The 16,112-nt window shown below is 40.2% G+C and overlaps 1 protein-coding gene across 1 annotated transcript in view; it reads left to right on the top strand.

The window, feature by feature from the left end:
* LOC148504052 (V-set and immunoglobulin domain-containing protein 2-like) overlaps positions 1-16,112 on the top strand; it is a 196,695-nt gene that overhangs the window by 96,988 nt on the left and 83,595 nt on the right. Inside the window, exon 4 of the mRNA XM_088448858.1 lies at positions 139-343. Coding sequence (XP_088304984.1) covers positions 139-343 — 205 coding nt within the window. The remainder of the gene's footprint in view (positions 1-138; positions 344-16,112) is intronic.

Genomic DNA, 16,112 nt, shown 5'->3' with positions numbered 1-16,112 from the left:
TGATATCTCTATACTCTATTATTGGTTCTCATTAATATAGGAATTACTAGCCACATTTGATTGCAAGCTCTTGTGCTAACTGATAGGACAGAGAGGACAATTTGTGTTCCTAAATGTCATTGTCTCCTCTTTGGACAGGTAATCTCGTATGAGCAGGGTCAGATCGTGGAAAGTTTGAGTGAATATTTGGGACGTGTAAGATTTGCCTTCCAACCCACCCACGATGCCAGTATCTTCATTAACCACACGCGTACGTCAGACACGGGCACATACCAGTGCACGGTGATAAACCCTCCAGATGGGGCAACACCTAACATTGCTGTGGTTGGACTCACTGTGCTTGGTAAGAAACAGATTTATGGTGATTTATCTGTTGTATCATTATCTCCATTTCTACATTATGTGCCATCAGTCTGGTTCTCTCTATCCTACAGTATCATACTCTCTATCCTACAGTATCATACACTCTGTCCTCTCATACTCTCTGTTCCTCCAATATAATACTCTGTGTCCTCTCATACTCTCTGTCCTCCAATATAATACTCTGTGTCCTCTCATACTCTCTGTGCTCCAATATAATACTCTGTGTCCTTCCATACTCTCTATCCTACAGTATCATTCTCTCTGTCCTACAGTATCATACTCTGTCCTACAGTATCATTCTCTCTATCCTACAGTATCATTCTCTCTATCCTACAGTATCATACTCTTTATCCTACAGTATCATACTCTCTGTCCTTTCATACTCTCTATCCTACAGTATCATACTCTCTATCCTACAGTATCATTCTCTCTGTCCTCCAATATAATACTCTGTGTCCTACAGTATCATACTCTCTGTCCTACAGTATCATACTCTCTATCCTACAGTATCATTCTCTCTGTCCTCCAATACTCTGTGTCCTACAGTATCATACTCTCTATCCTACAGTATCATTCTCTCTGTCCTCCAATATAATACTCTGTGTCCAATCATACTCTCTATCCTACAGTATCATTCTCTCTGTCCTACAGTATCATACTCTCTGTCCTTTCATACTCTCTGACCTCTAATATATTACTCTGTATCCTATCATACTTTCTGTCCTATCATACTCTCTAACCTACAGTATCATACTATCTGTCCAATCATACTCTCTGTCCGATCGTACTCTCTGCCCTATAGTAATATACTCTCTGTCCTATCATACTCTCTGCCCAATCATACTCTCTGTCCTACAGTATCATACTCTCTGTCCTCTCATACCCTCTGTCCTATCATAGGGCCTCATTCAGACCCACTCGCAAGCGGCTGTCCGCTCGCAAGTGGGTCGATGGTGTGCACTGCGCATGCGCACGACGGAGGGAGCTCCGTCGTGTGCATGCGCCAGACGCGACGAGCGAAGGACTTTCCTTCGCTCGTTGTGTCTGATCAAAGGGGGCGTGCTGTCGATGTTGATTGACAGCACGCCCCCTTTGGTGGGCGTGCCGGGGGCGTGCCTGCCAGACGGAGGCGTTCCCAAGGGAACGCCTACCGTCAGAAGCCGGCCCCACTGACATCACTAGTGATGTCAGTGGGAGTGATTTTGGCTCTGATAGAGCCAAAATCACTCCAGGGCTTGTGGTCGAAAACCCCGACCACAGGCTACAGGTCGCACTGGCGATGGTCAAGACCATCGCGACCATCATCCTGCACGCTCGTATAGGCTGTGGGTCGTGACCCACAGCTATACGAGCGTCCAGGAGGACGCTCCATTTTTATGGAGGACGGCCCTCATTCAGAGCGAGCGCTCTGCTCAGAGCGTCCGGCTCTGAATGAGGGCCATACTCTCTATCCTACAGTATCATTCTCTCTGTCCTACAGTATCATACTCTCTGTCCTACAGTATCATACTCTCTGTCCTACAGTATCATACTCTCTGTCCTACAGTATCATACTCTCTGTCCTACAGTATCATACTCTCTGTCCTACAGTATCATACTCTCTGTCCAATCATACTCTCTGTCCTACAGTATCATACTCTCTGCCCTATCATACTCTCTATCCTAGAGTATCATACTCTCTGTCCTACAGTATCATACTCTCTGTCCTTTCATAATCTCTATCCTGCAGTATCATACTCTATATCCTACAGTATCATTCTCTCTATACTACAGTATCATTCTTTCTGTCCTACAGTATCATACTCTGTCCTACAGTATCATTCTCTCTGTCCTTTCATACTATCTATCCTGCAGTATCATACTCTCTGTCCTACAGTATCATTCTCTCTGTCCTACAGTAGCATACTCTCTGTCCTACAGTATCATACTCTCTGTCCTACAGTATCATACTCTCTGTCCTACAGTATCATACTCTCTGTCCTATCATACTCTCTGTCCTACAGTATCATACTCTCTGCCCTATCATACTCTCTATCCTAGAGTAACATACTCTCTATCCTACAGTATCATACTCTCTGTCCTATCATACTCTCTATCCTGCAGTATCATATTCTGTATCCTACAGTATGATTCTCTCTGTCCTTTCATACTCTCTATCCTGCAGTATCATACTCTCTCTCCTACAGTATCATACTCTCTGTCCTACAGTATCATACTCTCTGTCCTTTCATAATCTCTATCCTGCATTATCATACTCTCTATCCTACAGTATCATTCTCTCTGTCCTACAGTAACATACTCTCTGTCCTACAGTATCATACTCTCTGTCCTACAGTATCATACTCTCTGTCCTACAGTATCATACTCTCTGTCCTATCATACTCTCTGTCCTACAGTATCATACTCTCTGCCCTATCATACTCTCTATCCTAGAGTAACATACTCTCTGTCCTACAGTAACATACTCTCTGTCCTATCATACTCTCTATCCTACAGTATCATTCTTTCTGTCCTACAGTATCATACTCTCTGTCCTACAGTATCATACTCTCTATCCTACAGTATCATACTCTCTGTCCTACAGTATCACTCTCTATCCTCCAATATAATATTCTCTATCCTACAGTATCATACTCTCTATCCTACAGTATCATACTCTCTGTCCTGCAGTATCATACTCTCTATCCTACAGTATCATTCTCTCTGTCCTACAGTATCATACTCTCTATCCTCCAATATAATATTCTCTATCCTACAGTATCATACTCTCTATCCTACAGTATCATTCTCTCTGTCCTACAGTATCATTCTCTCTGTCCTACAGTATCATACTCTCTATCCTACAGTATCATACTCTCTGTCCTACAGTATCATTATCTCTGTCCTACAGTATCATACTCTCTATCCTCCAATATAATATTCTCTATCCTACAGTATAATTCTCTCTGTCCTATAGTATCATACTCTCTATCCTACAGTATCATACTCTCTATCCTACAGTATCATACTCTCTGTCCTATCATACTCTCTATCCTACAGTATCATACTCTCTGCCCTACAGTATCATACTCTCTATCCTACAGTATTATTATCTCTGTCCTACAGTATCATACTCTCTATCCTCCAATATAATATTCTCTATCCTACAGTATCATACTCTCTATCCTACAGTATCATTATCTCTGTCCTACAGTATCATACTCTCTATCCTCCAATATAATATTCTCTATCGTACAGTATCATACTCTCTATCCTACAGTATCATTATCTCTGTCCTACAGTATCATACTCTCTATCCTCCAATATAATATTCTCTATCCTACAGTATCATTCTCTCTGTCCTAAAGTATCATACTCTCTATCCTACAGTATCATACTCTGTGTCCTACAGTATCATTCTTTCTGTCCTACAGTATCATACTCTGTGTCCTACAGTATCATACTCTCTATCCTACAGTATCATACTCTCTATCCTACAGTATCATTATCTCTGTCCTACAGTATCATACTCTCTATCATCCAATATAATATTCTCTATCCTACAGTATCATACTCTCTATCCTACAGTAACATACTCTCTATCCTCCAATATAATACTGTGTCCTTTCATACTCTCTATCCTACAGTATCATACTCTCTGTCCTTTCATACTCTCTATCCTGCAGTATCATACCCTCTATCCTACAGTATCATTCTCTCTGTCCTCCAATATAATACTCTGTGTCCTATCATACTCTCTATCCTGCAGTATCATATTCTGTATCCTACAGTATCATACTCTCTGTCCTATCATACTCTCTATCCTGCAGTATCATATTCTGTATCCTACCGTATGATTCTCTCTGTCCTTTCATACTCTCTATCCTGCAGTATCATACTCTCTCTCCTACAGTATCATACTCTCTGTCCTACAGTAACATACTCTCTGTCCTACAGTAACATACTCTCTGTCCTACAGTAACATACTCTCTGTCCTACAGTATCATACTCTCTGTCTGACAGTATCATACTCTCTGTCCTACAGTATCATACTCTCTGTCCTACAGTATCATACTCTCTGTCCTTTCATAATCTCTATCCTGCAGTATCATACTCTCTGTCCTACAGTAACATACTCTCTATCCTACAGTATCATACTCTCTGTCCTACAGTATCATACTCTCTATCCTACAGTATCATACTCTCTATCCTACAGTATCATACTCTCTGTCCTACAGTATCATACTCTGTCCTTTCATAATCTCTATCCTGCAGTATCATACTCTCTGTCCTACAGTAACATACTCTCTGTCCTACAGTATCATACTCTCTGTCCTTTCATAATCTCTGTCCTACAGTATCATTCTCTCTGTCCTACAGTAACATACTCTCTGTCCTACAGTATCATACTCTGTCCTTTCATACTCTCTATCCTACAGTATAATTCTCTCTGTCCTTTCATACTCTCTATCCTACAGTATCATACTCTCTATCCTCCAGTATCATACTCTCTATCCTCCAGTATCATACTCTCTATCCTCCAGTATCATACTCTCTGTCCTCTCATACTATCTGTCCTATCATACGCTCTGTCCTACAGTATCATACTGTGTCCTACAGTATCATTCTCTGTCCTACAGCATCATTCTCTCTGTCCTACAGTATCATACTCACTATCCTACAGTATCATTATCTCTGTCCTACAGTATCATTATCTCTGTCCTACAATATCATTATCTCTATCCTCCAATATAATATTCTCTATCCTACAGTATCATACTCTCTATCCTACAGTATCATACTCTCTATCCTACAGTATCATTATCTCTGTCCTACAGTATCATACTCTCTATCCTCCAATATAATATTCTCTATCCTACAGTATCATACTCTCTATCCTACAGTTACATTCTCTCTGTCCTACAGTATCATACTCTCTATCCTACAGTATCATACTCTCTGTCCTACAGTATCATTATCTCTGTCCTACAGTATCATACTCTCTATCCTACAGTATCATACTCTCTATCCTCCAATATAATACTGTGTGTCCTTTCATACTCTCTATCCTACAGTATCATACTCTCTGTCCTTTCATACTCTCTATCCTGCAGTATCAATCTCTCTGTCCTCCAATATAATACTCTGTGTCCTATCATACTCTCTATCCTGCAGTATCATATTCTGTATCCTACAGTATCATTCTCTTTATCCTACAGTATCATTCTCTCTGTCCATTCATACTCTCTATCCTGCAGTATCATACTCTCTGTCCTACAGTATCATACTCTCTGTCCAACAGTATCATACTCTCTGTCCTTTCATAATCTCTATCCTGCAGTGTCATATTCTCTATCCTACAGTATCATTCTCTCTGTCCTACAGTATCATACTCTCTGTCCTTTCATACTCTCTGTCCTACAGTATCATACTCTGTCCTACAGTATCATACTCTCTGTCCTTTCATACTATCTATCCTGCAATATCATACTCTCTGTCCTACAGTATCATTCTCTCTGTCCTACAGTAACATACTCTCTGTCCTACAGTAACATACTCTCTGTCCTACAGTAACCTACTCTCTGTCCTACAGTAACATACTCTCTGTCCTTTCATAATCTCTATCCTGCAGTATCATACTCTATATCCTACAGTATCATTCTCTCTGTCCTACAGTATCATACTCTCTGTCCTTTCATACTCTCTATCCTACAGTATCATTTTCTCTGTCCTACAATATCATACTCTCTGTCCTTTCATAATCTCTATCCTGCAGTATCATACTCTATATCCTACAGTATCATACTCTCTATCCTACAATATCATACTCTCTGTCCTTTCATACTCTCTGTCCTCCAATATAATACTCTGTGTCCTATCATACTCTCTATCCTACAGTATCATACTCTGTGTCCTTCAGTATCATTCTCTCTGTCCTACAGAATCATTCTCTCTGTCCTCCAATATAATACTCTCTGTCCTCTCATACTATCTGTGATATCATACTCTCTATCCTACAGTATCATACTCTCTGTCCTACAGTATCATACTCTCTATCCTACAGTATCATACTCTCTATCCTACAGTATCATACTCTCTGTCCTACAGTATCATACTCTCTGTCCTTTCATAATCTCTATCCTGCAGTATCATACTCTCTGTCCTACAGTAACATACTCTCTGTCCTACAGTATCATACTCTCTGTCCTTTCATAATCTCTGTCCTACAGTATCATTCTCTCTGTCCTACAGTAACATACTCTCTGTCCTACAGTATCATACTCTGTCCTTTCATACTCTCTATCCTACAGTATCATTCTCTCTGTCCTTTCATACTCTCTATCCTACAGTATCATACTCTCTATCCTCCAGTATCATACTCTCTATCCTCCAGTATCATACTCTCTATCCTCCAGTATCATACTCTCTGTCCTCTCATACTATCTGTCCTATCATACGCTCTGTCCTACAGTATCATACTGTGTCCTACAGTATCATTCTCTGTCCTACAGCATCATTCTCTCTGTCCTACAGTATCATACTCACTATCCTACAGTATCATTATCTCTGTCCTACAGTATCATTATCTCTGTCCTACAGTATCATTATCTCTATCCTCCAATATAATATTCTCTATCCTACAGTATCATACTCTCTATCCTACAGTATCATACTCTCTATCCTACAGTATCATTATCTCTGTCCTACAGTATCATACTCTCTATCCTCCAATATAATATTCTCTATCCTACAGTATCATACTCTATGTCCTACAGTATCATACTCTCTATCCTACAGTATCATTCTCTCTGTCCTACAGTATCATACTCTCTGTCCTACAGTATCATACTCTCTGTCCTACAGTATCATTCTCTCTGTCCTACAGTATCATACTCTCTATCCTACAGTATCATTATCTCTGTCCTACAGTACCATACTCTCTATCCTCCAATATAATATTCTCTATCCTACAGTATCATACTCTCTATCCTACAGTTACATTCTCTCTGTCCTACAGTATCATACTCTCTATCCTACAGTATCATACTCTCTGTCCTACAGTATCATTATCTCTGTCCTACAGTATCATACTCTCTATCCTCCAATATAATACTGTGTGTCCTTTCATACTCTCTATCCTACAGTATCATACTCTCTGTCCTTTCATACTCTCTATCCTGCAGTATCAATCTCTCTGTCCTCCAATATAATACTCTGTGTCCTATCATACTCTCTATCCTGCAGTATCATATTCTGTATCCTACAGTATCATTCTCTTTATCCTACAGTATCATTCTCTCTGTCCATTCATACTCTCTATCCTGCAGTATCATACTCTCTGTCCTACAGTATCATACTCTCTGTCCAACAGTATCATACTCTCTGTCCTTTCATAATCTCTATCCTGCAGTGTCATATTCTCTATCCTACAGTATCATTCTCTCTGTCCTACAGTATCATACTCTCTGTCCTTTCATACTCTCTGTCCTACAGTATCATACTCTGTCCTACAGTATCATACTCTCTGTCCTTTCATACTATCTATCCTGCAATATCATACTCTCTGTCCTACAGTATCATTCTCTCTGTCCTACAGTAACATACTCTCTGTCCTACAGTAACATACTCTCTGTCCTACAGTAACCTACTCTCTGTCCTACAGTAACATACTCTCTGTCCTTTCATAATCTCTATCCTGCAGTATCATACTCTATATCCTACAGTATCATTCTCTCTGTCCTACAGTATCATACTCTCTGTCCTTTCATACTCTCTATCCTACAGTATCATTTTCTCTGTCCTACAATATCATACTCTCTGTCCTTTCATAATCTCTATCCTGCAGTATCATACTCTATATCCTACAGTATCATACTCTCTATCCTACAATATCATACTCTCTGTCCTTTCATACTCTCTGTCCTCCAATATAATACTCTGTGTCCTATCATACTCTCTATCCTACAGTATCATACTCTGTGTCCTTCAGTATCATTCTCTCTGTCCTACAGAATCATTCTCTCTGTCCTCCAATATAATACTCTCTGTCCTCTCATACTATCTGTGATATCATACTCTCTATCCTACAGTATCATTCTTTCTGTCCTACAGTATCATACTCTCTGTCCTTTCATACTATCTATCCTGCAGTATCATACTCTCTATCCTACAGTATCATACTCTCTGTCCTTTCATACTCTCTGTCCTACAGTATCATACTCTCTGTCCTACAGTATCATACTCTTTGTCCTTTCATACTCTCTATCCTACAGTATCATTCTCTCTGTCCTTTCATACTCTCTATCCTACAGTATCATACTCTGTCCTTTCATACTCTCTGTCCTACAGTATCATTCTCTCTGTCCTATCATACTCTCTATCCTACAGTATCATACTCTGTGTCCTTCAGTATCATTCTCTCTGTCCTACAGTATCATACTCTCTATCCTAGAGTATCATTCTCTCTGTCCTCCTATATAATACTCTGTCCTCTCATACTATCTGTGATATCATACTCTCTATCCTACAGTATCTTTCTTTCTGTCCTACAGTATCATACTCTCTGTCCTTTCATACTATCTATCCTGCAGTATCATACTCTCTATCCTACAGTATCATACTCTCTGTCCTTTCATACTCTCTATCCTACAGTATCATACTCTCTGTCCTATCATACTCTCTATCCTACAGTATCATACCCTCTGTCCTTTCATAATCTCTATCCTACAGTATCATTCTCTCTGTCCTACAGTATCATACTCTGTCCTACAGTATCATACTCTCTGTCCTACAGTATCATACTCTCTATCCTCCAATATAATATTCTCTATCCTACAGTATCATACTCTATGTCCTACAGTATCATACTCTCTGTCCTTTCATACTATCTATCCTGCAGTATCATACTCTCTATCCTACAGTATCATACTCTCTGTCCTTTCATACTCTCTATCCTACAGTATCATACTCTCTGTCCTATCATACTCTCTATCCTACAGTATCATTCTCTCTATACTACAGTATCATTCTTTCTGTCCTACAGTATCATTCTCTCTGTCCTTTCATACTCTCTGTCCTACAGTATCATACTCTCTGTCCTACAGTATCATACTCTCTGTCCTTTCATAATCTCTATCCTGCAGTATCATACTCTATATCCTACAGTATCATTCTCTCTGTCCTACAGTAACATACTCTCTTTCCTACAGTATCATTCTCTCTGTCCTTTCATACTCTCTATCCTGCAGTATCATACTCTCTATCCTACAGTATCATTCTCTCTGTCCTACAGTATCATACTCTGTCCTACAGTATCATACTCTCTGTCCTTTCATACTCTCTATCCTACAGTATCATACTCTGTGTCCTTCAGTATCATTCTCTCTGTCCTACAGTATCATACTCTCTATCCTACAGTATCATTCTCTCTGTCCTCCAATATAATACTCTCTGTCCTCTCATACTATCTGTGATATCATACTCTCTATCCTACAGTATCATTCTTTCTGTCCTACAGTATCATACTCTCTGTCCTTTCATACTATCTATCCTGCAGTATCATACTCTCTATCCTGCAGTATCATACTCTCTATCCTACAGTATCATACTCTCTGTCCTTTCATACTCTCTATCCTACAGTATCATACTCTCTGTCCTTTCATACTCTCTATCCTACAGTATCATACTCTCTGTCCTTTCATAATCTCTATCCTGCAGTATCATACTCTATATCCTACAGTATCATACTCTCTGTCCTACAGTATCATACTCTATGTCCTACAGTATCATACTCTCTGTCCTTTCATACTCTCTATCCTACAGTGTCATTTTCTCTGTCCTTTCATACTCTCTATCCTACAATATCATACTCTCTGTCCTTTCATACTCTCTGTCCTCCAATATAATAATCTCTGTCCTATCATACTCTCTATCCTACAGTATCATACTCTGTGTCCTTCAGTATCATTCTCTCTGTCCTACAGTATCATTCTCTCTGTCCTCCAATATAATACTCTCTGTCCTCTCATACAATCTGTGATATCATACTCTCTATCCTACAGTATCATTCTTTCTGTCCTACAGTATCATACTCTCTGTCCTTTCATACTCTCTATACTGCAGTATCATACTCTCTATCCTACAGTATCATACTCTCTGTCCTTTCATACTCTCTGTCCTACAGTATCATACTCTCTGTCCTTTCCTACTCTCTATCCTACAGTATCATTCTCTCTGTCCTTTCATACTCTCTATCCTACAGTATCATACTCTCTGTCCTTTCATACTCTCTGTCCTACAGTATCATTCTCTCTGTCCTATCATACTCTCTATCCTACAGTATCATACTCTGTGTCCTTCAGTATCATTCTCTCTGTCCTACAGTATCATACTCTCTATCCTACAGTATCATTCTCTCTGTCCTCCAATATAATACTCTCTGTCCTCTCATACTATCTGTGATATCATACTCTCTATCCTCCAGTATCATTCTTTCTGTCCTCCAGTATCATACTCTCTGTCCTTTCATACTATCTATCTTGCAGTATCATACTCTCTATCCTACAGTATCATACTCTGTCCTTTCATACTCTCTATCCTACAGTATCATACTCTCTGTCCTATCATACTCTCTATCCTACAGTATCATACTCTCTGTCCTTTCATAATCTCTATCCTGCAGTATCATACTCTCTGTCCTACAGTATCATTCTCTCTGTCCTACAGTATCATTCTCTCTGTCCTACAGTATCATACTCTCTGTCCTACAGTATCATACTCTGTCCTTTCATACTCTCTATCCTACAGTATCATTTTCTCTGTCCTTTCATACTCTCTATCCTACAATATCATACTCTCTGTCCTTTCATACTCTCTGTCCTCCAATATAATACTCTGTGTCCTTCAGTATCATTCTCTCTGTCCTACAGTATCATTCTCTCTGTCCTCCAATATAATACTCTCTGTCCTCTCATACTATCTGTGATATCATACTCTCTATCCTACAGTATCATTCTTTCTGTCCTACAGTATCATACTCTCTGTCCTTTCATACTATCTATCCTGCAGTATCATACTCTCTATCCTACAGTATCATACTCTCTGTCCTACAGTATCATACTCTCTGTCCTACAGTATCATACTCTCTGTCCTTTCATACTATCTATCCTGCAGTATCATACTCTCTATCCTACAGTATCATACTCTCTATCCTACAGTATCATACTCTTTGTCCTTTCATACTCTCTATCCTACAGTATCATACTCTCTATCCTACAGTATCATTCTTTCTGTCCTACAGTATCATACTCTCTGTCCTTTCATACTATCTATCCTGCAGTATCATACTCTCTATCCTACAGTATCATACTCTCTATCCTACAGTATCATACTCTCTGTCCTTTCATACTCTCTATCCTACAGTATCATACTCTCTATCCTACAGTATCATACTCTCTGTCCTTTCATACTCTCTATCCTACAGTATCATACTCACTATCCTTCAGTATCATTCTCTCTATACTACAGTATCATTCTTTCTGTCCTACAGTATCATACTCTGTCCTACAGTATCATTCTCTCTGTCCTTTCATACTATCTATCCTGCAGTATCATACTCTCTGTCCTACAGTATCATTCTCTCTGTCCTACAGTAACATACTCTCTGTCCTACAGTAACATACTCTCTGTCCTACAGTATCATTCTCTCTGTCCTACAGTATCATACTCTCTGTCCTTTCATAATCTCTATCCTGCAGTATCATACTCTATATCCTACAGTATCATACTCTCTGTCCTACAGTATCATACTCTCTGTCCTTTCATACTCTCTATCCTACAGTATCATACTCTCTGTCCTCTCATACTATCTGTCCTATCATACTCTCTATCCTACAGTATCATTCTTTCTGTCCTACAGTATCATACTCTCTGTCCTTTCATACTATCTATCCTGCAGTATCATACTCTCTATCCTACAGTATCATACTCTCTATCCTACAGTATCATACTCTCTGTCCTTTCATACTCTCTATCCTACAGTATCATACTCTCTGTCCTATCATACTCTCTATCCTACAGTATCATTCTCTCTGTTCTTTCATACTCTCTATCCTACAGTATCATACTCTGTCCTACAGTATCATTCTCTCTGTCCTTTCATACTATCTATCCTGCAGTATCATACTCTCTGTCCTACAGTATCATTCTCTCTGTCCTACAGTATCATTCTCTCTGTCCTACAGTAACATACTCTCTGTCCTACAGTAACATACTCTCTGTCCTACAGTATCATACTCTCTGTCCTTTCATAATCTCTATCCTGCAGTATCATTCTCTCTGTCCTACAGTATCATTCTCTCTGTCCTACAGTATCATTCTCTCTGTCCTGCAGTATCATACTCTCTATCCTACAGTATCATTCTCTCTATACTGCAGTATCATACTCTGTGTCCTACAGTATCATACTCTGTGTCCTACAGTATCATTCTCTCTATCCTGCAGTATCATACTCTCTGTCCTACAGTATCATTCTCTCTGTCCTTTCATAATCTCTATCCTGCAGTATCATACACTCTATCCTGCAGTATCATACTCTCTATCCTACAGTATCATTCTCTCTGTCCTACAGTATCATACTCTGTGTCCTACAGTATCATACTCTCTATCCTACAGTATCATACTCTCTATCCTACAGTATCATTCTCTCTATCCTACAGTATCATTCTCTCTATCCTACAGTATCATTCTCTCTATCCTACAGTATCATACTCTATCCTACAGTATCATACTCTATCCTACAGTATCATACTCTATCCTACAGTATCATACTCTATCCTACAGTATCATACTCTATCCTACAGTATCATACTCTATCCTACAGTATCATACTCTCTGTCCTACAGTATCATTCTCTCTGTCCTACAGTATCATACTCTCTATCCTATAGTATCATACTCTCTGCCCTCTAATATAATACTCTGTCCTACAGTATCATACTCTGTCCTGTCATACTCTCTATTCTACAGTATCATACTACCTGTCCAATCATACTCTCTGCCCTACAGTATTATGCTCTCTGCCCTACAGTATCATTCTCTGTCCTCTCATACTCTCTGTCCTACAGTATCATTCTCTCTGTTCTACAGTATCATTCTCTGTCCTATCATACTCTCTGTCCTTTCATACTATCTATCCTGCAGTATCATACTCTCTATCCTACAGTATCATACTCTCTATCCTACAGTATCATACTCTCTGTCCTTTCATACTCTCTATCCTACAGTATCATACTCTCTGTCCTATCATACTCTCTATCCTACAGTATCATTCTCTCTATCCTACAGTATCATTCTCTCTGTTCTTTCATACTCTCTATCCTACAGTATCATACTCTGTCCTACAGTATCATTCTCTCTGTCCTTTCATACTATCTATCCTGCAGTATCATTCTCTCTGTCCTACAGTATCATTCTCTCTGTCCTACAGTAACATACTCTCTGTCCTACAGTAACATACTCTCTGTCCTACAGTATCATACTCTCTGTCCTACAGTATCATACTCTCTGTCCTACAGTATCATACTCTCTGTCCTTTCATAATCTCTATCCTGCAGTATCATACTCTATATCCTACAGTATCATTCTCTCTGTCCTACAGTATCATTCTCTCTGTCCTACAGTATCATTCTCTCTGTCCTACAGTATCATTCTCTCTGTCCTGCAGTATCATACTCTCTATCCTACAGTATCATTCTCTCTATACTGCAGTATCATACTCTGTGTCCTACAGTATCATACTCTCTGTCCTTTCATAATCTCTATCCTGCAGTATCATACTCTCTATCCTGCAGTATCATACTCTCTATCCTACAGTATCATTCTCTCTGTCCTACAGTATCATACTCTATCCTACAGTATCATACTCTATCCTACAGTATCATACTCTATCCTACAGTATCATTCTCTCTGTCCTACAGTATCATTCTCTCTGTCCTACAGTATCATACTCTCTATCCTACAGTATCATACTCTCTGCCCTCTAATATAATACTCTGTCCTACAGTATCATACTCTGTCCTGTCATACTCTCTATTCTACAGTATCATACTACCTGTCCAATCATACTCTCTGCCCTACAGTATTATGCTCTCTGCCCTACAGTATCATTCTCTGTCCTCTCATACTCTCTGTCCTACAGTATCATTCTCTCTGTCCTACAGTATCATTCTCTGTCCTATCATACTCTCTGTCCTGCAGTATCATACTCTCTATCCTACAGTATCATACTCTCTATCCTACAGTATCATACTCTGTCCTTTCATACTCTCTATCCTATCATACTCTGTGCCCTCTAATATAATACTCTGTGTCCTATTATACTCTCTGTCCTATCATACTCTCTATCCTACAGTATCATACTCTCTGTCCTACAGTATCATACTCTCTGTCCTACAGTATCATTCTCTCTGTCCTACAGTATCATACACTCTGTCCAATAATACTCTCGGTCCAATCACACACACTCTGTCCAATCACACACACTCTGTCCAGTCACACACACTCTGTCCAATCACACACACTCTGCCCAATCACACACACTCTGCCCAATCACACACTCTCTGCCCAATCACACACTCTCTGCCCAATCACACACTCTCTGCCCAATCACACACTCTCTGCCCAATCACACACTCTCTGTCCAATCACACACTCTCTGTCCAATCATACACTCTCTGTCCAATCACACACTCTCTGTCCAATCACACACTCTCTGTCCAATCACACACTCTGCCCTATCATACTCTCTGTCTGTCCACAGAAGAAACCCCAGAATCAGACCCCAGCACTTACCTTTGTGGATCCTGTCCTGCTGCGCTCTCCAGCTCCAGTGCTCACATGCTGGAAACACTGTCCTCCGGTCCATGGGTGTGGCCATCTTGGTTTTGCCCATGTGACTCCACTACCACCAATGAGATGCTTCTCCTTCTCTCTCAGCCAATCAGCGTTCTGTGGAGCCTATTAAAGGATTTCCTGTTGCACTCACTAATGGCCAATGCAACAAGTCCCTTAGCTTTACTAAGTGAGCCTCCTCACTGTGCTCTGTAGGTAATTGCTACCATCTAGTAAGTACTTCTCCATACAGCTTCTCAGCCGCACCAAGTAGCTTCCGTGCCATCACCAATCACCTTACGGCTACCCAGCCGCACCAAGTAGTTCCCATGCTACCACCGTTCTTCATACGGCTTTCCAGCCACACCAAGTACCGAGCTACCACCGTTCTCCATACGGCTTCCCAGCTGCACCAAGTAGCTCCCATGCTACCACCGTTCTCCATACGGCTTTCCAGCTGCACTAAGTAGCTCCCGTGCTACCACCGCTCTCCATATGGCTTCCCAGCTGCACAAAGTAGATCCTGAGCTACCACCAATCTCCATAGGGCTTCCCAGCTGCACCAAGTAGCTCCCGAGCTACCACCGTTCTCCATACGGCTTCCCAGCTGCACCAAGTAGCTCCCATGCTACCACCATTCTCCATACGGCTTTCCAGCTGCACTAAGTAGCTTCCGTGCTACCACCAATCACCTTACGGCTTCCTAGCCACACCAAGCAGCTCCCGTGCTGTTACCAGTTTTCTACCATCCTTCTGCACTCACTCATAAGTTCCTTCAAGTTATATACTCTCTCATGCTTAGAAACTTCATTAAACCAAGTCTCCTCCAGAGAGCATCCAGAGAACACAGCCTCAAAACCCCACATCTGTGACACAGTACAT

The sequence above is a fragment of the Taudactylus pleione genome, unplaced genomic scaffold (assembly GCF_031769625.1).
Source record: "Taudactylus pleione unplaced genomic scaffold, aTauple2 ptg000469l, whole genome shotgun sequence".
In the NCBI taxonomy this organism is placed as follows: domain Eukaryota; kingdom Metazoa; phylum Chordata; class Amphibia; order Anura; family Myobatrachidae; genus Taudactylus; species Taudactylus pleione.
Note: the sequence above shows the minus strand (reverse complement) of the source record. Positions and strands in the feature narration are given on the sequence as shown.